Source organism: Equus quagga, chromosome 1 (assembly GCF_021613505.1).
Source record: "Equus quagga isolate Etosha38 chromosome 1, UCLA_HA_Equagga_1.0, whole genome shotgun sequence".
Lineage (NCBI taxonomy): Eukaryota > Metazoa > Chordata > Mammalia > Perissodactyla > Equidae > Equus > Equus quagga.
In genome coordinates, this window is record NC_060267.1 from 118,074,931 (window position 1) to 118,098,860 (window position 23,930).

At 39.8% G+C, this 23,930-nt stretch overlaps 1 protein-coding gene across 14 annotated transcripts in view; it reads left to right on the forward strand.

Moving 5' to 3' along the window:
* FOXP1 (forkhead box P1) overlaps positions 1-23,930 on the forward strand; it is a 574,868-nt gene that overhangs the window by 531,727 nt on the left and 19,211 nt on the right. For 13 of the 14 annotated variants that reach the window (XM_046667607.1, XM_046667598.1, XM_046667622.1 and 10 more), the window contains 4 exons: positions 11,846-11,929; positions 21,513-21,714; positions 21,819-21,898; positions 22,496-22,597. In XM_046667607.1, the coding sequence (XP_046523563.1) occupies positions 11,846-11,929; positions 21,513-21,714; positions 21,819-21,898; positions 22,496-22,597 (468 nt within the window). The remainder of the gene's footprint in view (positions 1-11,845; positions 11,930-21,512; positions 21,715-21,818; positions 21,899-22,495; positions 22,598-23,930) is intronic. The other variant, XM_046667679.1, reaches the window with a different exon arrangement.

Here is a 23,930-nt window from a genome sequence, read left to right on the forward strand (position 1 = left end):
GTTCATTCTTTGGAACGGCTGCACAGACGTCTCGAAGTTCTGTGCATCTCTCTGTATGCAGCCAACTCTCAGTTACCGCTTTTAGCTTTGCCATCTCTCTCTCACTTTCCCTCCCTTCCCTCTTCTCCTTTTAACTTTTGGGTTATCTGTTGTTAGTTCAAGTCCCCGAAGTCGCTAATATTATTAACCTGCAGTTAGGAAGACAAGCTGGGGAGAGAGATTGAGAGAGAAGGAATATGAATGGAGAGAGAGTGCGTGTGAGCAAGACTGAGCGAGTGAGCATACAGGCAAGCGTGGTTTCCAAAGTTAAAACAGAAACTGTATGTGGATTTATTCCTCATTTTTCATTGTCTTCTTTTCTCTCCATCACTGAGAACAGTTGAGAGTTCACTGCGTACGTTTTAAAAACACACTCATACATATACAAATACATAGTCAGATATATATATAATGTGTATATATATTTTATATATATATGTATGTATAATATCTTGTATTTGGAAATCCACTGGGCCATGTTGAATGTATTTTGTGACGAGAGAAAATAAACTTCTGCAAATTTTCCTGCAGCTCACAGTTGTGAGGGACAGCGGGCGTTTTTACTGTCGGTTCCACTTCCTGATGTAACTTGTTGATGAACCACCATATTTTAACAATAATTGCATTCTTGGTATAATTAATAGAAAATTAGTTTCTAAAAGTAAAAATTGGGTCAGAAATGGAGATTATTAAAATTTACAATTGCAAATGCCTGACCCTGCAAACCCCATTTATGCAACCGAGTTCCAGAATGCTTTTGAGTGCTTGATGACTCACTGTGGCTTCTTCCTCTGGCTGGTTCAGTGTAGGCAAGAGGTTAGCCGACTAGGGGAAATTAAAACAATGTTGTACATTATATTGTTACCAGCCATCGAAAAGCCTATTTTGTATGCAAGACAGCAATGCCGAGCTATATGGAGAGCCCTAGGCTAAGTACAGAAGATAATTACATTTGGAATTTCACTGAGTTAGGTCATTTACAGCTTCAAATAGTTGTGGAGAAGAATCAGCCAAAACACACTTAAACTTTTTGTTGTGACTTTTCAGGATAGAAAGGATTTTTTTTAATTAGTTATCATCTTATAGGACAAATTACATTTTTTTTTTAGTAAGATTGTCTCAAAACTTATTTTCTTGAGCTGGTTAATATTTTTCCATTCAGACTACAGATATCAACTTATCAGAACAGTATGATATTCATACAGGCAAAGGGCATATCCTAAAATCTCCAAATTTGCACATGAGTCTTTGGAAACATCTTTAAATTTAGCATACTTATTGGTAAGGAAAAGAGTAGTGTATTTATCTCACCCCCAAAATTCACTTATGATTAAAGTGTTTTTCAAGTAAGCCCTTGAAAAACTGGATTCAACAGAACAAACTGTATGACTTCATCTACCTGAATTTATGTGTACTGGTGGTGGTGTTTATAAAGTAATTCAAGTTCGTGCATTTATTTATTTAATTGGTAAAATTAAATTTTTAATGATCATCTAGAATAAATCGTCTACTGGAGTTGTCTTGGTTCTCCCAGGTAGGCATTCCAGACTGCATATTTGAGTGTGAGGCCATTGTTAATTACTCAGGAACTGATTATTTCTTTTATTCATTATTCCTCACTCTGCACGAAGACAAGGCAGGAGAAGGAAAGGAGTTAGACCATCAATAAGTCGACTTAATTTTGGCAGCTTTAATGTTTTTTGGTGGATGTGGCCTGTGAGTGTGGTACAAACCAATAGGAGGATTTTTTCATTATTTGTGGATTTCATTTATTCATAGACTTCCCTTCATCTTTCAGCCCCAAATCAAATTAAAGGCAGGTTTTTCAGCTTGTGATAGGCATCAAAGAAGATGATCTGGCCAGAGTTACTATGTGGTGGTTACCTGTGATGTTCCTAGTAATATTTTTGCTTGAGTTTGCTTTAACGGAAGAAGGGACAGGCTAATTCTGAAGGGTTCAGTTTCTTCAAAGCTTGCGAGAATGGTTAGAGTGATGACATAGTGCCTGTCAAGAGCAGGGGTTGACAAACTGCAGACTATGGACTAAATCCCACAAGCTAAGAAAGGTTTTTACATTTTTGAATAGTTGAGGGGGAAAAATCAAAAGAATAGATTATGTGTCCATATGAGAGGTCGTACTGGAACACAGCCACGCCCATTCATTTACACATTATCTATGGCTGCGTTTGCGATACAAGAGAAAAGTTGAGTAATTGCAACAGAGTCCCTGTGGCCTGCAAAATTGGAAATGCTTACAGTCTGGCTGGCCCCTGCAGAAGAATTTTGCCAAGCAATCCCTGGTCAAGAGGATCAGAAGAAACAATTTGTATCACTTTATTAGCAGCTTGTTCCTTTAGGTTTCCTGGCTGCCTAAAGGTCTTCTCACCCCTTCTTACCTTTTCCTTCTTAACCTTCATGTATGAAACCATTCTGGTCATCACATTGGTCAGATGTCCCCAGTAGCTCCTTCACGTGACAGGTGCCTGCCAATCTTGGGGGTCATGGAAAGCTGGCTGGGGGATATTCATTCATTCATCCATTTATCTACTGATCCATGTAGCAGACATTACCCAGAGCCTCTAACATATTAGGAACCTTGCTAGAGCCACTATGGAATACAAGAGTGAGTGAAACAGATAGGGCTGCCCTCCCAGTTCTCACATTCTAGAGTAAAAGTCGACTCTAACTAATTTTCCAGTGGCACCGTCCATTCATTGGGTAGTGCTAGCTGACAGGCCCAGAAATATGCTCAAGAGAAAGTTTCAATGCTAGACAGGGGCCAAGCCAAAGCAGATTTTATCCATTCATTATTATTCAGTCAGATGAAATACACAAGAAAATGTCAACAGTTTTTGGTATTTAAAGAACCCTTGCCCTGAGACAGAGTTAACGAGAAGCCCTTATCAAGGATTAGATTTGAGCGTCTTTGGGCTGCAGATGTGGCACAGTGGGGAGGGTTTGTGGCAAGGTAAAATTATACTCAAAGCCAGATTCATCCTAGGCTTCCTCTTTCTCTGACGTTCAGCATTTCCATGTTTGTGCTGTCGCATTTACCGTTTCATGCACTCATGTCTGGAAATGTCCTTTTTAATTGACTTAAGTGGCAGTCATGGTGCCCCTAGAACCTGAGGTATTGGGGAAGTCGGGTCCGTGCAGCAGCAAGAATACTTTGAAGAGGTATTCTTGTGCTTCAGTGGCCTTTCTGTCTTGTTTCCCATTGACCTCGCTCCCCATTCTCTCAACAGCAGACTGGTATATCAGCTCATCTAGAGGGGATGCCCTGGACATGACCGACCCAAGGGCTACTTCTGTTTCCCTTAAAGAAGGCATTTGCCAGTCCAGGAAATACCTGAACCTCCAAGTATCTCAAAGTATATTACAAAACCACCATTTATTAACTTGAAATTGAAAAATGTTTGTACCACTAAGTACTATAGGAAAGAGCAATCAGGGTTTGAACAATTCCATCTAAGAGTGCTCACTGTGTGAGTAGGAGAAGAAATCTCCTCCTACCACCCGGACTCATAAGGCCTCTCTCCACAGAGCAGTCCTTAGGCCTCTGGTGTTTACACCTGGAAGAGAGGTCACATGTGTGCCCCCATTGTGAAAACAAACCCAAGAAGGTCAAATGGGATCTTACAGTACAGATCAGTGGAGGTTCATTATATCTACCCTGGAGAATCATCCTAAGAGGATTCCACAGGAGAATTTGGGAGAGCAGAATCAGCCAGCATGAGACAAGACCAAAGCTAGTGAAGGCCACCTGAATGCTCTCCCACGTACCTTTCCAACCCCCTGAATCCAAACCCCAGAAACCTTAACTCTGACCCAAAACTGAAGGCCCTGTGTCTCTTACCCAAAAGTCAAACATCCCTAAAGAATTGCATGCAATTTTTTTTTAATAGGAAATAGTGACTAGAGATGTTTCCCTTCATGGTGCTATCTGTAAAATACTACACTTGAATTAAATGGAGAAGCTTTTAAGACTCTAATGGTGAGAGTTCAGGCAGCCAGGCAGAAATCTAGATGGGTTATGGGATCTGACTTGGACCTATCTAATCAGTGCTGTGCCTGAGATGCATCTGTATTGGTTTTATTTTTCTTGGAAGATACCAAAATATATAATGCATATTTTCTTGGCAGTGGACGGCTTATGTAGAGCTTGTTAATAGAGAAAGATTGGTTAATTCACTTCTCATGTTACACCCTGTTAGTGGTCTTACTAAGAGGAAATTGAGGTCAAAAGGACATCTTAGTGGGCATTCTGAGCCTTTTTGACTATTTCTAATTGCCTTTCATTATAAAGACAGTTGTCATTTTTTGACATCTTACCAATGGACTAGATGGGGATTAACCCCACCTATAACCTGGAATCCCAGTATTATAAACCCAGAGGAGTTGTGTGAGCTCCTTACACCGTACACATAGGCTCCTAACATCAAGACAGATGGACACGATAGAAATTATTTTGGTCAAGGACGTGACTTTTTGAGGTCAGGGAATGTATTTTAAGATTTCATCTGTTAGATGTTCTCTTTTGACAGATTCTTCAAGATGATATGCATTCAAGGAAATGAGTTAGAACTGGAAGGGAAAAAAATTTCCCACAATCCATATGCATGGTCTTATATAGGTCATGAAATATATAGCCCCCTCCCCCACAAGACAAAGGGGAAGAAACAAAGGAACTGGAAATATGTTCAGAAGTAAGGATTGCCCACCCCAGATGCCAGGGCCAGGCTTGTAAGGAAGCACTTGAAGCTTCCTTGAGTGTTGAACCACCTACTCTCTACCAGACATGGGCCTAAGGGTTTAAATTCGTATTAATCCAATTACCTGGGTTCACTCAGGTGGGAAGTACTTATGAGTTCTCTCAACCATTAAGCTGTGGATGAGATATCACAACAGGTAGCTCAGTGGCTGGATCAGAATTCCATTTTGGAAAAAGAGAAAACCATCCAATTTAATAGACAACAAGAAAAAAGTCTTCCGATGGACTTAACTCTCTTAGAAAGCTGAGAGAATTATGGTATAGATACATTTTTCCTGCCACATATATTGGTTTTAATCTGTTCTACGACCATGTGGCCTTGCTCAGTTGTCAGCACATCCTGTCTGGTGTATGAAGATGGGTTTTGAATGAAAGAAAAAAGAAGCCTTGGAGATCCAACGTCTTCATCATGTCCATGGCTCAGCATGCGTCAGGGGATAGGGCTCAGGACAGACTTCCTATAACCCCTTGGCCAGTAGACCCTTGAAAATGAATAGTGAAAGCAGCCAAGGGGGAAGGAGCGAGCCAAACTGATAGGGTTCATCTGCCTAGCATGGGCAGGGGCTGGAGTTGGAGGGGTGTGTACCTTTTATTCTTTAATAATTCGATTCCATTCAGTCACTATTTATCAAGCACCTATTGTATTCAGAGCACTGGAGACAGATAAGTAAGGCGGCCTCTTCCTTCCTGTAATGTTCAACCTACTAGGGAGGGTGAGACCGGCACGTCTTTAACTGCACACCAGGCAGAGTTTATAAGAGGGATGGGCGGCATTGCAGAGGTGACAGGGAAAGGGGTGATTGGCAAGGATGTTCCAGGCCAAGGGAGCCACTTAAGGATTTGCCTGGATTGTAGGAAGAGGCAAAAGGATAGTGGAAGAATACACTGTTCTTTTTGTGTGTGTGTTTAAGAGGAAGACTGGCCCTGAGCTAACATCTTGCCAATCCTCCTCTTTTTTGCTTGAGGAAGATTGTCCCTGACCTAACAAGTGTGCCAGTCTTCTTCTATTTTGTATGTGGGACACCGGCACAGCATGGCTTGATGAGGGTGTGTAGATCCATGCCTCAGATCCGAACCTGCGAACCCCAGGCTGCCAAAGTGGAGCACGTGAACTTAACCACTGTGCAACCAGGCCAGCCCCTATGTTATTCTTTTTTAATTGTTCGGTAGGAAATAGGGTGACCGTCACAGTTTGCTTACCTGGGAATGAGGGATTCCTGGGTCTTGGGATTTTTGCTTTCCAAACTGGGAAAATCCTGGGCAAACTGGGATGTGTTAGTCACCCTAACAATAGTTGGAATCCATTGGCTGTGGAAGAGATCTATTGAATGTCCCATTTTCTGCTTCTAATTATTTCATAACGGAGCTTAGAAACCATTCGAAGGGATATTTCTTGAGCTCCTACTATATGCCGAGGCACTGTCCTAGGTGCTTCATGCCCTCAATTTCTTTGAATCCTCACAGTCCCTCAGTGAGTAGATTCTACCCTGTTTCCTCGCTCCTAAGAGTTATTTTTTTAGAGGAAAAATGTAACATCTGGAAATCAGTGAATATCTTAGATTGAATGAGTATGTACCTTAGATACTGTACCATTACTTCTGCTATTTCTTGTTCTTTGAAAGGGTGTTACTAAGTCAATGATATTCACAGTTATTGGCCTCTTAGAGCCAAAGAAATAATTTTCCATGTCCCTCCCCGTTACAGACGAGGAAACAGATCTAGAAGATCTAATTAACTCGTTCAAAGCCAAGGGCAAATAATGGGCCACGCCCAGGCATCTAACCCAGCCTTTGTAGCCACGCTCCTTTTATTGCACAGCGCTGCCTTACAGTTTTCACCTGGGGGTCATCATGGCCCAGTGGGGTTCTGCGCATCTACCCAGGCATTGCAGATCGCTGGTTTTACAGCTTGGCTTGTGAAGCCGTGTCCCTCTCTGCCTCATGGAGTTCTCTCCTGAGCAGTCCATGGCAGCAGGGGAAGGCTGGAGCTCAGTGACGCTGGGAGCACTTCTAAGTTACCTAAATCATCTACACCAGGAACTGAAAGCTCTAAGAAAGTGTCAGCAGGGAGAGAAGTGCACAAGTTTCAATAGCAGAGGGAAACATTAAGCCTAAGACAAATCAATTAGCATAGGACTTTACATGTGATTACTCCACCATTAGCGGTGCTATTTGTAATCACACCAGCTTCCTGGACTTTCACAAATGTATTATCTGTAATGTGTCCCCCTCTGGACCTTTCTAACCCCATTCAAGGCAGTCCTCAGGACGGTTCCTCACAGCCGCATCCTCACAGTGCCTCATGCCTCGCAGAGTAAGCTCTGAGCATGCTGGGAAGAGAGGTCTGAATAGCATCAGAGCTGTGTATCGCCACTGCTTTGTGACTGGAGCCAAGAAAAAGCAGAGAGTCGTTGAGTTTCTCACTTCCACGTCCCCCTTTGAAAATCAAGACACTTATTTTTCATAATTTAAAATCCTGCTTAACTCTGGGAGCATTAGAATTCCTAGACTATGACTGAGTATTAGTGTGCGTCTGCTTTAAATGTCAAGAGAGTCTTTAATAATAACATGCAAGGAATGTTGAGATGGTGACAGAATATAATAAAAGTAGGGAAATTCTTCCACTGGGGTGAAATGAGCCATAGGTTGCCTACCCCCAGCGAGCTGTAGTTGGTGTTAAAGAAATTGTTTACAAGTTTTCACTGGTGCTGAGTCTCAAAGGCATGTGAATGACCACAGACTGATAAGGTGGATCGAAGATAACTGTTTGGTAAATACTCAATTTGGTAGAAGAATTTCATTTCTACTCCTTCCAGTTACTGCTTTTTTCTGTTTTTTCCTCTTGTTTTTCTTCTTTTGATCCTGTGTCCTTTGGAGACCTGGGTAACTGGATATGTTCGGCCTCAGTCAGTTCTGTTTGGACCATCGTTGTATACAGAACCACTGAGCAAACCTGGACAGCCTCTGTGTAAGGCATACTCAGTCCTCGGAAGAGAGTAGTGTCTCCCAAACCTGCCTCATTAAACTTGGACACTCGGGGTCCTTATTAAAACCACCTACTCGGGGTCCCTCCCTTGAAGTGTTGGGCTTATTAGTGAGTTTAGGTACGACCCCGTACCGTTAAATTGGGGATGATCATTGTATGGGAATAATCCAGACTTGCCTGCTCGTTAATTGGATGCCTGCTAAAACTCCGTATCCGGCCCCTTCCGTGGCGATCCTGTTTCAGTAGTTCAGGAAAGAGGCAAAGATCTGTGTTTTTAGTAAGTGTCCTGAGTGATTCTTATGATCATGCCAGTGTGGGAAAGTCAGACCAAGCATCATATAACCAGGATTCTAGTCTTATTTCTGCCCCTTCCCAGTTGCATGACCTTCAATAAGTTCATCCTTCGAGCCTCAGTTTCCACGACTAGAAAATACAAGAATAGGACTAGAGGACCTGAAATAGCCACAACAGTCTTTCTCCTCTGAAATCAAATGAGTGACTTGGCCCCTTCCTCTCATCTGTCCTCAATAATTCTAGCATTTTTACATATTCAAAGTCCTTCATTTATTTCAAAAGAATTTTGTTTCTCAGGAGTGAGAACTGCCAAATTGGGCTTAAAATGATTAGTCCTCTTGACAACATATAAAATGATTATGTTAAATGAACCCAAAACCATGTTCCCTTTTCTCTGCTAAAAGAATGAATTTAATCTCCTCCGTTTTTATCTTTGAAGATACTGAATGGAGCTCCTAGCCTTGGGCGGTTATCAGTGACTCCGGAGCAATACACACTTTCCGATCTTTCACACTGTGGTCTCTCTAAAACCTAATTTGAGGCCATGGCTAATAGAAGAGGGGATGGCCTATACCAGCCAAGGGGAGAAAAAGCATTTGCCTAGGATGAGGGGAAGATGCAGTGAGAACCAAGGAGATAAATCCGTAAGAAATGAGCTTCGTCTTTCCTCTGTTTTCTCTTCCATTCTTTAAAACAGCAAAATTGTCTCCCCAGTTAGCCCAACTGCAGGCTCCATCGAACCCCTGTTATGTTGATCCAGATTCCAAACATACACTCAGCCTGTAGAAGTCTAGATAGACTGGACTGATTTAACTTTCCTTTAAAAAAAAAAAAAAAAGATATTTTTTGAGCCTTCGTGAAGCACTAAGCTCTATGCTAGGCTTGTTATGTGCAAGAACTTATCTAATCCTCAAAACAGCCCTTCAAAGTTCAGAGATTATTATTCCATATTTAGAAGGAGAAACTAAATACTTAAAAAGGTTACATAATGTGCCGAGAGTTGCAGAGCCAGAATTTGAATCCAGCAGAGTCTGATTGTGGTGCCCACGTCCATCATCCATTTCACTCCACTCTTGTTCTACAGAATTGGTGAACAACCTTGCTAATTTAAACAAACACGGCACGAGCAGCTCCCCTTAATGTGTGGCCCATTGCCATTCCTTTTATGCCAGATACTCCCTCTGTACCCACCAGGAAAGCTTTCAGAGAGTAATTCTCTTTTGATATCACAACATAAAAATTTTTTTTTAATTTGCTAACCAAATTTTTAATTGACCTTTGGACTGATTTTCACATTCTCCTTTCCTTTGCTTTTGATGAGATTCAGCTTATGAGGGAATGCTAGAATATACTTACTAATATTAAATGTTTCTATTCTCATAATAATGAAAGGGTGCCATGAAAGCTGATAAGGACGGTGAGCTCATGGAGTTTCATGTTTCATGTATGGTTTCAGTAGGTGTGAATGTTTAGCCTTTTTGCCTAAAAAAGACAAAAAGTGAATTTGGCAGGGTTTTTTTAATTGTTAAAACAGGTTCTGTTAGAGTTAGAGCTATAATTGATCATAAAAATCTAAAACCCATCCAAGAATGTATTACATGCTAGTTTGCACTAATCAAACACAAACTTGGATTTTTGCCTTTTGCTATAACCTTGCCCATCTTTTACAGTAAAGCAGAACTAGGTTGGTAGAGTTGACGTTGAGGCAAAATAAGGAACCTGGTAATTCTCAAAATGGATGATGAATTCTAAGTAATATTGTCATGGAAAAATAAGAAAATGTTTCCTATGGCAGTGACCTCCAGAGTTGTGGGTGTGACTGCGTGTACAAACTCTAGATGTGTGTTTGCAATGTGGTGTTACTCCTTGTGACCAGCAAAAGGTCAGCCTGGTAGACACTTGGATGGAATACAGAGGTGACGATTCCTTTGGATGCAGGGAATTGGGTTTTTCCTTCTACTTGGTCTTTCTAATTGCTACTTCAACAATGTTTACGTCCAAAAGAAGTCACAGTTAATATTCATCAGACTCTTTAATAAATATCACCTCTCACCCTTTAATTTGTAATGTTCAGTATGGCAGACGACTACTTGTTTTTTAAAAGAAGGATTTATATATATGCCTTAATTCCTTCTGCCCTGTGACAATTTTAAAACAAAACATTTTTTTTTTAATCTGAGAATATTTTAGTTTTAACATCTAAAAGTATAGGACACTTACATAAAAAAAAAACAAATAACTGTAAAAAATGCCATTGCTATCATTTTAATTGTTCTAACTGAGCACTTTTGAAACCTGAATTCCTTTAGCGTTATGTGTTCAGAGCATCTTTTAGTTTGGCTGTTCAATAACTTAATAAAGAACAGAGGATGAATAACATAAAGTTGCTCCTAATATGGTATCATTTTCATTTCCTGTTTGTTGAAAGATAAATGCTAACACTGTAAGGCAATTCTTTTTTTCTTCTTAATTTATTCCTCCCTGAACCACAAGGGAATAAAAAGAAAAAAAAGCAAATGTGATATGGCTTGAGACTGAGTCATTCACTTAGGATAAGCCGAAAGCTTTTTCCCTCTGGCTTTTGTACCCTTTCTTTTTCCTTGGCTTTCCCCAGTTCCTGAAACACCTTTATTTAACAATATGTCTTAGTGGATTTTTATTTTGAAATAATTTTAGACTTACAAAAAATTTATTTATATTTAAAAGACTTAAGGTTAATTATGTGATATAGAAGGAAAGAGTCCCTCTCATATTCTGAGGCATTATTTTGGAGAAATAGTCTTTAAAAGTACTGAACTAAGACCATTTCTCTCTCTCTATCTCTCCCTCTCTCTCTCTCTCTCTCTCTCTCTCTCTCTCTCTCTCATATTAATCTCTTACATTTTCCCGAAATTCCACAGCTGTTGTCTTAACTATACCTTTATCTTTTGGGGGTATGTTTCCCACTTCTTTTACAGAGGTAATTGTGCTATGTCCCCTAAGCCCTACTGTCTGGAACTAGTGAAAATATCATCATGTGAAAACAGTTCAAGGCAACCATAACAAAAGTAACATCCAATAAGTAGTATTTCAAGTGCCTACTATGTACATCTGAATAGAAACTCCTGTGCCTTCAAAAGATTTTTTTTTTATAGAATGAAGTGACTTAAATTTCTGTTAAGGTGAGACTACTGCATAGTAGGTACTCACATGGTGAAACATGAATGAGGAAGCTTATTCTGTGTTCATTTGAAAATGGGAACCCATAAATCCTTGTAGCCTTGCACCTGCCCTCCTAATATTACTTGCCAGCACTGTCTTAATCTATGCCTACCTGTTAAGAAAGATGAAGTTAATTTTGCATAAATGTACCCATCTGTCTAGGAGTTTTTCCACAACCACAACAGATGAATTTATGAGTTTTAGCTACCTAGCTCATTTTCCTTCGGCTTCCTCATGAGTAAGCTTGGTTAATAGGCATGATTCACGTTTTCGTCTTTTAGCTGTCTGTGTTACATGGGACTCCTTGGTGCCAACAGGTCTAGAATTTCCCAGTTCAAGGCTAATGCATCTTGTGTTGAGAAATCTCATACCGACACCTCCAGTTACTTGGAGTTTAGCAATGGTCATATAGATTTCAAAACACTTAAGCAATGAGAAAGACATTGTCATGTGCAATGATACCAATAGTTTAACTTGGCATCTGTATCATTTGGCATGTTAAAATAGTCATGCATCTGTATTCAAAGAAATAACAAAGCATTTTCTCCTTCCTAGCTTGCAAAAGACAAAGAGCGTCTGCAAGCCATGATGACCCACCTGCATGTGAAGTCTACAGAACCCAAAGCCGCCCCTCAGCCCGTGAGTACTGCACTACACCAAGGGGGAAAACCCTACAGGATTTCTTTCTTCTCTGCTTCCCTACTCCAAGCATAGGAAGGAGCGCTGCCTACTCTGGCAGCTTTGAGTGTTGAAGGCCTTAAGTTCAGTCGACTGTTTCTGGTTACCTGTTATAAAGAGGGTACTGCACTAGGCATGTAGGGACATACAGGATGATTCAGACACTGTCCTTGACCACGAGGCCCAACCAACCAGCTCGTCTTTGGGGCGGATGATTGGTGCTACACCAGGGTACTAAAATGTATTATGAGAGCTCACTGGGAGGCAAAAATAGCCTTCCTGAATGGTAGGAATGCAGAGGGAAGACAGCCAGACCAACAACGCAGAAGAAAAAGGCATATCAGCCTAGGTCAGCTGAGAGACAGTGGGTATGAGAAAAGGACTGAGCGATGGTCCAGTCTAACTATAACAGAGGAAGGACATAGGAAACACACTATCGGAATAGTTAAGGACTAAATTATGTAGAGCATGTAATGGTTACTAAAGAGTTTGAAGTGAAAATCACTCCTTCACAGTTAGGAAACCCACCATGGTATGCTGAAATTATGTTTAAGACTTTGAGGAATCCCGTAATTCTTGCCTTGTTCCCTTTTACTTGACCTTGAAGAGTGTGATCCAGGTGCAGACAGTTAATCTCAAAGCAGAAAGATGGTATCTAAACCCCAAACCCTGTCTTGGGCCTCGTTCCTTGTTGTAAATTGATCTCTTTAACAGTTGTATTTCTCATATACTTATATTTCTGAAACTCTCCTAGTAGCTTCAACTGATTATTTAAAATGGAGAGAGCGCTTTGCTTCTTGATTTTTAAGATTTGTAAAATTTAAAGGTACACTGCCTTTATTTGATTTTGCTTGGAGTCACTGTGTGAAAATTAATTGAGCGTTGACAATCTATAGTTAGTACCAGCAATTTTAATCAATATGCAATGATGCAGCGTAATGGCAAAGTATTGGTTTATCTGTTTTGACTGATTTTTTTCTATAAATAAAGCAAACATACACCCATATATGTATGATTTATGGTGATAGAAATAAAACGGAGTCAGACTATTAACCCAGCAAATATGGTAGCCTGCCAAGATGCAGTTGGCAGACAAAATTAATGTCTGAAACAGAACACATTACTGAGATATAGGACATAAAATCATTAAACACTCTGCGCATCCATTTTTACTAGGAAAGAGTCCTTAGTTTTCATGTATTTTGCAGTAAATGGCTGTAGGACTGAATGTGTAGGCTACCAAAAAGAAAGGAGGGGGGACCAGACCATTCAGTATTGTGGAATCAGTAGTCAACTGTGCTATTCGTGCTATTCCTTAGCAACTCCTCCTTTCAAGGAGGATCCTGGGAATAATATGAACCCAGCTAAGCAAATTGGTGAGACCCTGAAACGACTCAGCTGAGTTCTCCAGTGGGCATAGCCGATTGCTAAGGGAACTGATTGCCTTCTAACTCTCTGAAAGTCTTCACATGGCTTTTGTTTGTAGGGAAACGGTTTTTCCCAGGACGAAAGGTTTGGTTCTTTAAACCTAGCAACAAAGGGGAGAATGAGATTATCTCCTTCTTCCTCCATGGATTAAAAACAATGGTAGAATAATGTTTGGACTCAGCACTTTAGGAATGGACTCCTTTTGGATCATGGGGCTCCTTGGGAGGGGGAGGGATAAAACGAGAGAGAGAATTGCAAAGCCCCGTGGGGGCGCTCAGTGAGTGATGGGGCCAGGTGTTGGCAGGGAGCGCCATATATGTAAGCCTACATGGGCCACAAAAGGACCGTTGGGAATCTCCATGAGGACCGGTGTTAAGCAGCCAATAAACAGGGAAAAGCAGACGTGGGGGAAGTGCACAAGGAAGGAAGGTTTGTCTTGATTAGTATAAAAAAAAAAAATGTTTTACATTCTGGAAAATTATAACTTTGAAGGGGACCTCCTACTAAATTTATTTTTAACTGCTCTATTGAAAATTCTCTACCACTAGTCAACATTATCTCTTAGTAGCTCAGCACAGTATTTCTTTATTAAAAGAAATAGGCACGAATATTTTTGACTGAAAAATTAATAGCTTTTGAATTCATACACAGCAGGTTTTCTTTTGCAAAGAAGTCCAATATCGCTGCACAGCACTTCTATAACCATTTATTTAGAGTCCAAGTCAAACCTTTGACAGCTAGAGCAGCGCTACAAGCCAATATAAAGAACTCCAAGATGTAAACCAACAATAGGCCGTCTGTGTGAGGTTTGCCATTGTCAAATACATAGATTGTTTGGATTAGTTTATGTAAATGTACTGTTGTATTACCCTTTGAAAAAAAAAAGATCACATTTGTGTATGAAAAGTGGTTCCCTTCACAGGCAGCATTATAAATTCCTTATCCTTTAACTTACATGTAAGAAGTAAAAATTGGTGCCTGACAAGCAGATATTGTGTGACATTCTGTTGCCGAGTGAACTTGCCTTCTTTTCATTTATTGGAAAATAGAAAATTTTATTATAGATACCATCTTATAAATCAGGAATTATTAAAATATGTATAGGTGAGGCATTGGGAAATTAATTATAAAAGGTAGACGTGTAGTGTTTTGCATAAATTTTTACTTCCTTGGCAAAAAAAAAAAAGGCACACACACATATAGCAAACCCTTGATTCTTTCAGCTTTAGGGATACAGAGCTATCTGGTGATCGATTCTAATGTGCAGATATTCCCTTTTGCATGTAATTAATTTATTCCACCTTTCATAATAGAAGGCATAGTGTATGTTCAAATGTGTGTGCTTCTAGAATCTTTGATTTGAAATAAGCAGCCACCAGGATTCAAATCTAACCATAGATGGGGACTTTCATGTTACAGCCTTGCTAGTGAGTTTATGCAGTTTTTTTTCTTTTTTCCATTTTTGTTTAAAAGGAACTTCTTGTTTATTTAAAAATTCTTAGTCACTAAGTGATAGAATGCTTTGCTGTAAACGTTGCTTTTCCCTAATGCCATTTGGGTGGGAAGTGTCATTTGTTGTATCCAATCCTCCAACCAGTCCCCATTTCATCGCATCAAAGAAACTGCCAAAACCTCTTTGGATTGTTCTTACATCAGCTCGTAGACGTGTTTTCTGGATCCTATCGTGGAACTCGTCTTCAGATTTGGATAGTTAGAGGATGTGCTCATCTCGAGACAATCCCAAGTTTGTAGATATGGACATGAGTTTGACCCACACTGGGAAGTGTATAGGTGAACTGGAATGTGAGTTCACAGCCTTCCTGTTCCTCAACAAATAAATAAACAAACATGCACACTCACTCACACACATTTCCACTGCATGAATCATGCTGTGTATGAGTACAGCAACTGATCTATCATGGTGGAGGCGAGAAAGACTCCTGGGAGAAGTGACATCCAAGATGAAACCTATAAGATGAATGCGAAGAAATGGAAAGAAGGGGCTGGCCCCGTGGCCGAGTGGTTGGGTTCGCACGCTCCGCTGCAGGCGGCCCATTGTTTCGTCGGTTCTGGTCCTGGGCGCGGACATGGCACTGCTCATCGGGCCACGCTGAGGCAGTGTCCCGCATGCCGCAATTGGAGGGGCCCACGGCGAAGAGTGTGCAACTATGTGCCGGGGGGCTTTGGGGAGAAAAAGGAAAAAAATAAAATCTTAAAAAAAAAAAAAAAGAAATGGAAAGAAGTCAGCTTCTTCATGAGTCTCTCCTTGGGTTAAGAGTAGGTGCCTGGGTCTGTGTGTCTCTGAAGAAGGGAGCTGGGAGAGAAGGGTATGCCCAGAGGATCAGTGCAGAGCAAGATAGGAATTGCCAACATCAGCTAAGATAAGCTTTTCATACTTTTAGTTTCATTAAGGCTGGACCCTGCAGGGAAAAGGATATGTCAGAGTTTACCAGAACAGCTCTATGTTCTAGGAATTGAGCACAGGCAATGGGAAAAGCCTTTCTTGACATATGTTTGGAGGCCAAATTTGTTGTATTTTGAGTTTTAAAATATTCTTGTCTTTTCCATGTTAAGAGAAGCAAAAGCAAAAAATCAGACAGTAGTAAACGATCATAATGAGAATGATTGATATTCTTTTGTTCCAAACTCAATAACATTCTCAAAGTAAACACCAAAACGTATGGCTTGGGGGTTGATGTCTCCATGCTCATTCCATGGAGGATTTGCTGAGATGTTGCCTTGGAGGGAGGCGTAACTCAGAGGACAAAACAAAACAATGACAAGAAGCATGTCTGTGTTACGACTTTATGAAGTTGTCAAGGATATTTTAAAAAGACTTTTCACGATTATGATGTCAGGAAATTCTGTAAATCGTCTTTTATGATGCCGAGTACACGAGAGGTACGCTTTGCTTTCGGGTATTCCTACACACCAGAGAATGCCTCCTGATCCCAGAGAAAGCACATTCCTTCAGTTTTGGTGGGCAAGGAATTAATGGTGTAGGTAGTATATCCTTCTTTATGAAAATGTTATAAAACACTTACAGGAACTTGGATATTCGAAGTGAAATCCAGTATTGGGTTTTCCTTCTTATGCATTCTCTTTTCCTCTAACCATAGCAATTAGGACTGTTTTGAAATCGTTTTTAGCTACTATAAAAACAAAGTTCTCCCCCTCTGAAAAAGGGTCTTTTAACTCTTCAAGAAATGGCTGATCTTTCTGGCTGCTGCTGCCTTGCCTTAGAGTTGGAGAAATAATGTTAGGCTATCATAAAAAGAGATTCGAGAACAAGGCACACAAACTGTTTTTATGTATACCGTTTCTCATGAAGTGCCCCTCCTCAGCTCAGTGCCAGTTTTCCTGGTTTTAGTATCACTGTCAGTGACACCACCTTCTCAGTCATCGCCCTGCACCAGCACCAGGTTCTAACACAGCAGCCGGGCCGGGCTGAGATGGTAAAGGGAGGCAAAGAAAGGCTCGTAACAAAAGCCTGCCTCTGCCACCCCCGTCCCAGCCTCCCCACGGGCTGGTATTGTCCCTTCAGCCTCAAAAAGGCTGTCTCTGAACGTCAGTGATTCATGTCTAGAAACGCCGTGTGGTTCAAGCAGGACTTGAGCCCGCTCAGGCCAGGAAAACCAACAGCAGAAAAACGAGTTCTGTGAGCCTGAAAGTCCCTACTAAGCAGCTGGGTCCCTTGGTGTTTTGGTTTCAGGTCTGTCTTTTGTTCTCCAAATCTGTTTTCATGTGAGGCAAGAGCACAAACAAAAATAAAAACGAGTTCTTATGGGAATACTTATGACAAGTCTGTTTCTGTCGGGGGTTTACATCAGCGGCTTGTTTGTTTTTTAAAAATGTGAGTGACTCAGCTTCTTTAGAAGAGAGAGGAGGTTACTGTTTAAAAAGTAAAGATTAATCTTTTAAAAGAGGGCGAACCAGAATATTAGGTAGCTGATAGAGTTCCAATAGTTCGGATAGATAAGATTTCCAGGATAGTCCTGTAACTGAACTAGGGGAAAAGACGGTGGTTGAGAGCACAGATAAATTTAAAAAATAAAACCCTACAGCAATTTTAAGTGACATAAGAATTTAACTTTTGGCCAGAGTTTCAAAGAGATTATCTTTGCCGAAATCATCACATGATGGAAACTTGCCATGTAGAAAATATCAGAGTTACTAACTTTTCTAAACATAGCAACTTCTTTTTAAATAGAAAATGAACACAATGAGAAAAATAGGAAAAGAAACCCTCCCAGTCCAATCCCTTCCTGCTCCATGGCCCGGAAAAAAATTATCTTTTAAAACCTTAAGTACAATCAGAAACACGAAGCACATATGCTTTCATTTCTAATTGATGATTATATTAAGATTTAATAGTTTACAATTAAGATGAATATTTCAAGATTACAGCAAAATCCACACCGTTCCCGATTTGCTCTTCTGTTCTAAGCCTGTAATTAATTTTTTTTTTTTGGTTCCCTTTTTTCAGAGAGACCTTAATTAAAAGAGCAGGTTTGAACACAGAGCCTGTTTTGAATCCTTCCCCACTCTCCATCTTATCTCTCCCTCATGACCTTCCCCCCTAAAGACAGTTTCTCCTCAAGACAAGCATGTGATCATCCAACAAAAGTTTAAAAGTTAAGAAACTTCTATAGCAGTTGACAAGGTTGACATTTCATTAACTTGTTGGTTCAGCCTTCAAATGATTTCACGAGGCGGAGCCCCCTCTGTTTGGAGTTTATAGCTTTTGTTCTTCCGTCCCTCACAGGCTACAGTCATGTTTAATTTGGAATCTGGGCTCCTTTGGCAAATTAGCAATTAGAACAATTTTGTGGGAATATGTATATGTGTCATTAGTTTTCCTGCAAATTAATAGCAAGGGCAGAGGTCAGGCAGAAATTTTCCACTTGACTGCAGTTCCTCTGTTGAGACTTGGCACTTGGTTTTGGAATGGCCACAGCTGCTCTCCGCCACCCTCTTCCTCTAGGAACTATCTTTTAATTAGTTTACCTCATAGCCATCATTACAAATATTACTGCCTCCCCTCCTCGAAATAAAATTACTGTTTCTACAGAATATTCCAGTGACATCTTGCACCACTGCACATTGATGGTGGGGTCACTCGAATGCAGCATTTAATCATTAGATCACCTCCATTCGCGTCTCCTAATTAGAGTCCTTACAATACATTTTTATCTGGTAATTAGCTGAGATTGGCTGCTTCCTCTGTGGCTTATTAGAGACGGCCCAGCAGTGGGTGTGAATCACGGTGTCATTTGTCAAGCCTGGTAAACCCTCTCTGCTCTCATCTGGCTTACTGTTTATTTCCACTTGCTACCCATGTTCAAAAACCTCCAGAAAATTCTCCTGCATCTTTGTGGGTTGTGCTAATCTGGAGGGATTTTATTTTTCACTGCTGCTTTTTTGGTAAAACAGTCCAAGTCTTAAGACCTTTGTGAAAGCTACCAGAGTTACGTTCTTTTCACGTTTTATGACACTGTACCATGTGACTTGTCTGATCTTCTTGTATGTGAGCACCCACAAAGATGGGCTTGCACTGGCTGAATGTTTACATGAGTTTTGACTTTTGGCAGTTAGACTAGAACCCACTGGACTTGGTGCTCTTCCTCACAAAACTGGAAAGGAGCGTGCATATTTCTTAAGGACATTGTATTTATATTATAATTTTCATTCCTCTTTTAAGAAAGCCACGGTGTTTAGGGTAATGTTTGTAAACTGAAAAGAAAAGCCAAAAAGTAGAGTTAGTCCTCAGAATTGGTTTATTGTTACTGTGCACATTTTCCTTTAACCAGTGTGTCTGCATTTGATGGTAAGTTTTTCAAGGGCCGCAATTGTGTGTTCTGTTCCTATTTTTGTCACTTCGATACCAAATGCCTTATATCTGCTCGATAATATTTGTTGAATGTCATTTATAAACAGGGATAAAAGGTATTCACTGAATCCTTTCCAAAAATGAGCATACAGAAAAATGAAACTGGTAAATGTTTCTTTTTCCCATTAACTGGGCATCAGAAGATGATCATAGGAAAGGCCTAGAATCACAAATGCGTGTCTGACTTTGGGTCCGGGTTGTGAATATGCGCAAGTTATTTAATCTCTCATGAGCCTCAGTTTGCTTATCGTAAAAGATGAGTAATAACATCAGAAGTATTAGTGATGGTATGAGAAGTAAATGAAACCACACAGTGGCAGGTGGTTTGTAACATGATTTTTACAAATGGTATCCTTCACTTCCCAGAGTGTTCTGATATTCTTAGGTTTAGCAGCATCTGAATTTTAAAAGCTGTATATTCATGAGCGTTAGCCTTCTGTGCACTAAATTCCTTGACCCGTTGCTTGGGCTGATGCTTGTACATACAGTTCCTGCACTTGGTCAGTGATTAAGGCCCAAGGCAAAGAAGAGGTCAGCCCCAGCCTTCCCCCTTGGCTTCTCAGCTCTGCTCCATCCCATGGCTTCTACTCTTAACTGCCAGCCCTTAGTGTGCAAGTGTGTGTCATGAAGTGAAGTTTCCAGCACCAATACATAAGCAGCTCACAGCATCTGCCCAGCTTGCTGGGGGGTTTGTAAGGGCAGTACCATCTCCACAGCTTGCTCTCCTCAGACATGGTGTGTGTATAGGGGGCAAGGGATGTCTGTTGTTAGCTGAGTCAGCATTTTTCCATTGATACTTCCCCAATGATGTTTGATGTTTTCTTCAAATGCATTGCTTTTTTATGGAACTACCCTAAACATATTAGGAAAGTTTCTTACGGCCTTTTTTTTATTACTAGAGAATGAGTAAGATTGAGTCTTTTCAACAAATTGAGAAGACTTTTAATATGTTCTTTGATTATAGTCTCAGAGGAATCTCATTTTTAATACTTTCCACAAATAATGCCTTGTACTTAGGATTGTCGCAATGGTGAAATAGACTTGTTAAGTGATTGGAAATCTGGTTTGAGAAGATGTTACCAAGTAAGCCTACTTTACTGAAGTTTCTTGGATTTGGGGCAGCTCTAAGTATCTGAGATAGCAATTCTATGTAAACTGTAATAAATATGTTGAAAACAACCAAGTTCTTCGACATAGCCGGACTTAATATTTCTGTATCAACAAATTTTGGGAAAGGGGGACAAGCCTGTTTTCCAGTATTGATAAAAGAAGCACTTCAGGGTGAAGCCGAAATAGATAGTAGAAAGAAAGAAAGAGAGGGAAGAAGGGAAAGAGAGAAAGAGTCAAAGCAGCACTCATTCCTTTTCCTCTAGACTACTTCAAATAAATAGTATTCATTTCCTTACTTGGTGCAATAGATTATTCCATTATATTCCTCAACATTTGAAACTTGGAGGGAAAAAAGTCACATTTTACAGTTCCAGATCTCTCACATGCCGCATTCTTTTTAAATTAATAGATTCCAATCCTACAGTTGATAGAGTTTAATGAAGATTACACATAAAGCTTTCAAAGATTAGTTTCTGCCAACTGATAGAACTCTGCGATGGCTTATTGGATCAGTGCCACTCTTTTTAATACGAGTCATAGGCCAAACATATTTACAGTCATTCCCATCCATGAAGTTTAATTATGGAGTGGAGTAGCCTATCCCTGTGCTGTCCAATGTGGTAGCCACTGGCTACGTGTGGCTATTTAAATAACTTTTATCAAAATTAAACTTTTAAGTACAAATAGTTACTCACTTGCAGTAGCATATTGCAGGAAGTTCTGTTGGAGAGCTCAGCTCTCTATGAATGTACACCGACTGATGTTTCTTGAAACGTGAGTGTTCACTGGTGCGACAAGGACTCCCTCTCCCCCTCTTTGAGGTTTACAAGGCAAAGTAGGCTATTAAAGAGCGTGCGAAGTCATGGTTAAAGAAATGTTTTGACCCAGAATTTCTCAAACTGGCTAGGCTAGCCTAGGCAACCCCTTTGTGTGTCTATAAACATTTAACAGTCTTTGGATAACACCTATCTGTATCTCATATCTCACCTCTAAGCATCTACTTAGAGGAATAAAACTAGCCAGGCATCCTCTGTATCATTCCCGCTGGATTTCGGATGCTTTCTTGGCCACCCTGGTTTTCTGAAGATCTGCTAAGAATTGTTCTTTCCCTCACAGCTGAATCTGGTATCAAGTGTCACACTCTCCAAGTCCGCATCAGAGGCTTCTCCACAGAGCTTACCTCATACGCCAACGACCCCAACCGCCCCCATCACTCCTGTCACCCAAGGCCCCTCCGTCATCACCACCACCAGCATGCACACGGTGGGACCCATCCGCAGGCGGTACTCAGACAAATACAACGTGCCCATTTCTTCAGGTAGATACTCCATTTTTGGCTCATGTAGAATTGTAATATGTAATTCTTGTAGACCAGCCTCTTTTTAAAAAGTGATAATTAATAGGACAATGATTCTTATTTAGCAGATATTGCGCAGAACCAAGAATTTTATAAGAACGCGGAAGTTAGACCACCATTTACATATGCATCTTTAATTAGGCAGGTAAGTAAATAACACAGTACGTAAAACTATATCAAAAGGTATACGTGGATATATTATATTGATGAAGTAGATTTAAAACCGTTTGGTGTGCAAGCATGCTAAGCCCTTTTCTATAAGGTTTTTTAAAACTGCAATATATAACATAATTGCTTTTGATTAAGTATTACAATACGATGTGATTATTAGGAAATTCATTTCACACAACAGTGAAAATGAGCCTGTTTAAAGATGGCAAGTCAATTATCACAAGCTACAGTAATCTCTGATCCCTAGAATTAATCTGAGCTCTAAATAATTACTGAGCTTTAATCAGCTAGTGAAATGTTTTGCATTTCTCTTTGATTCTGCTTTATGAATGACTAATAAATTAATATTTCTGTACGGAAACAGAAATAAAAACTCAAAACAATTAGATAATTCCATTTTGAATTTTGCTATTGAACTGTTAAATACAATCATTAATCTTAGATCATTTTGTGAAACCTTTCCTAGGATTTAACTCTGTTCATGGTTATTTTATATTTTCAAGAAACTGTGTAATGACCATTCTGCTGATTTGGTCATAAATTATCTTCTTCTGTTACTTTTGCTTTATAGGCCATTCTCGAATCTCCAGAAAAGCAGCTAACACTAAATGAAATCTATAACTGGTTCACACGAATGTTTGCTTACTTCCGACGCAATGCAGCCACGTGGAAGGTAAGCTGACTTGCAGGCCTTTTAGTCTTGGGTCTTGCCGTTTAGAGAAGAGAGTTTGTTGTTGATAAAACACAGTTGTTTTAAGTTACATTTATATTGTTTGGCTACATTCAGAGAGTCTATAGGAATATCTGATTGAGAAAGTAGTTCCATTGTGGTTAAAATGCTCAGATGGAAGACTCCCATTACATTGGCATCAGATGATTGGATGGACCAACCAGTGAAATGATCTCTCTTTGATTGGAATATGTAGGGAAAAGGAGCAGATGACCACTGTTGCCGAAATGTTGAGATTGTCCTATTACTTACACAAACCTCATGCTTTTTGGTCTTTAGCCACCACCAATATTTGCAGAGATGCATAGGTAATTTTTTTTTAAATCATTAGGAACCTGGAGAAATGATCAGACAAACTTGACTTAACCTTCATTGGTTGGATAAAAGCTCCTTAACCCAATTAGTGGAGAAAGCTGTGCAGTCCAAGTACTAGCACTATATATGGCGAACACATATATTAAGTTGGGTTATTTTTGTTTGTTTGTTTTTAAGTCAAGAGACTGTCTTAGTAACTTCTGCATTATGTAACTTCACTTTTACCACCATTTGCTATAAAACAGGTCATATGCCGTAGCTCCACGTTGGATGTCCCCAACAAGGCATGAGGTCACATGACAAACCTCATTCCCAATTTAGCAGTTGGTTCATAGATTCCATTAGTACTTATTCCATTATTTTAGATTAAACCCTCACAAATTTTTGGATTTTTTTCACTTTCAATTTCTTGATTTCTAATATTCTTGCTATAAAAGAGGGCAAGTACCATATGACATTTATTTTTTTGCAGTTTTTTCTACTGAGAATTCTTATAATCCCTAAATTCCAAGACATTTAGAAACATTTAAAATGCAGATATTTTAGGATACTTTTACATGTCATTGTTATATAGTAGAGATTTATTACAGGATACAAGGAAAATTTGCTTAGCTTGAAATAAATGTCTTCCTTGCCACTTCCTTAATTTTGGGGAGAAAAACAAAAGCAAAAACAGAAAACATGTTTCCTTGTTACGTTCCTGATAAATTAGCATTTTAAAAGAAAATGAATGTAACTGTAGGTTTAATTCATCCACTTTACAGAGCTGTGAATATCTATTGTGGCCCAATTTATCTTTTTGATTTCCGTTAAGACACATGGATGCCAAAGGGCGCCCTTACCTCTATTTCTCAGCCTGCCTTGGGAGAGAAAATACAAAGGATCTTTAGCTACCAATGCTTTTCAAAATTTAGGAAGTATAAGCATGAAGCAGGCATTTTCTTCAAAATTATCTTTTATA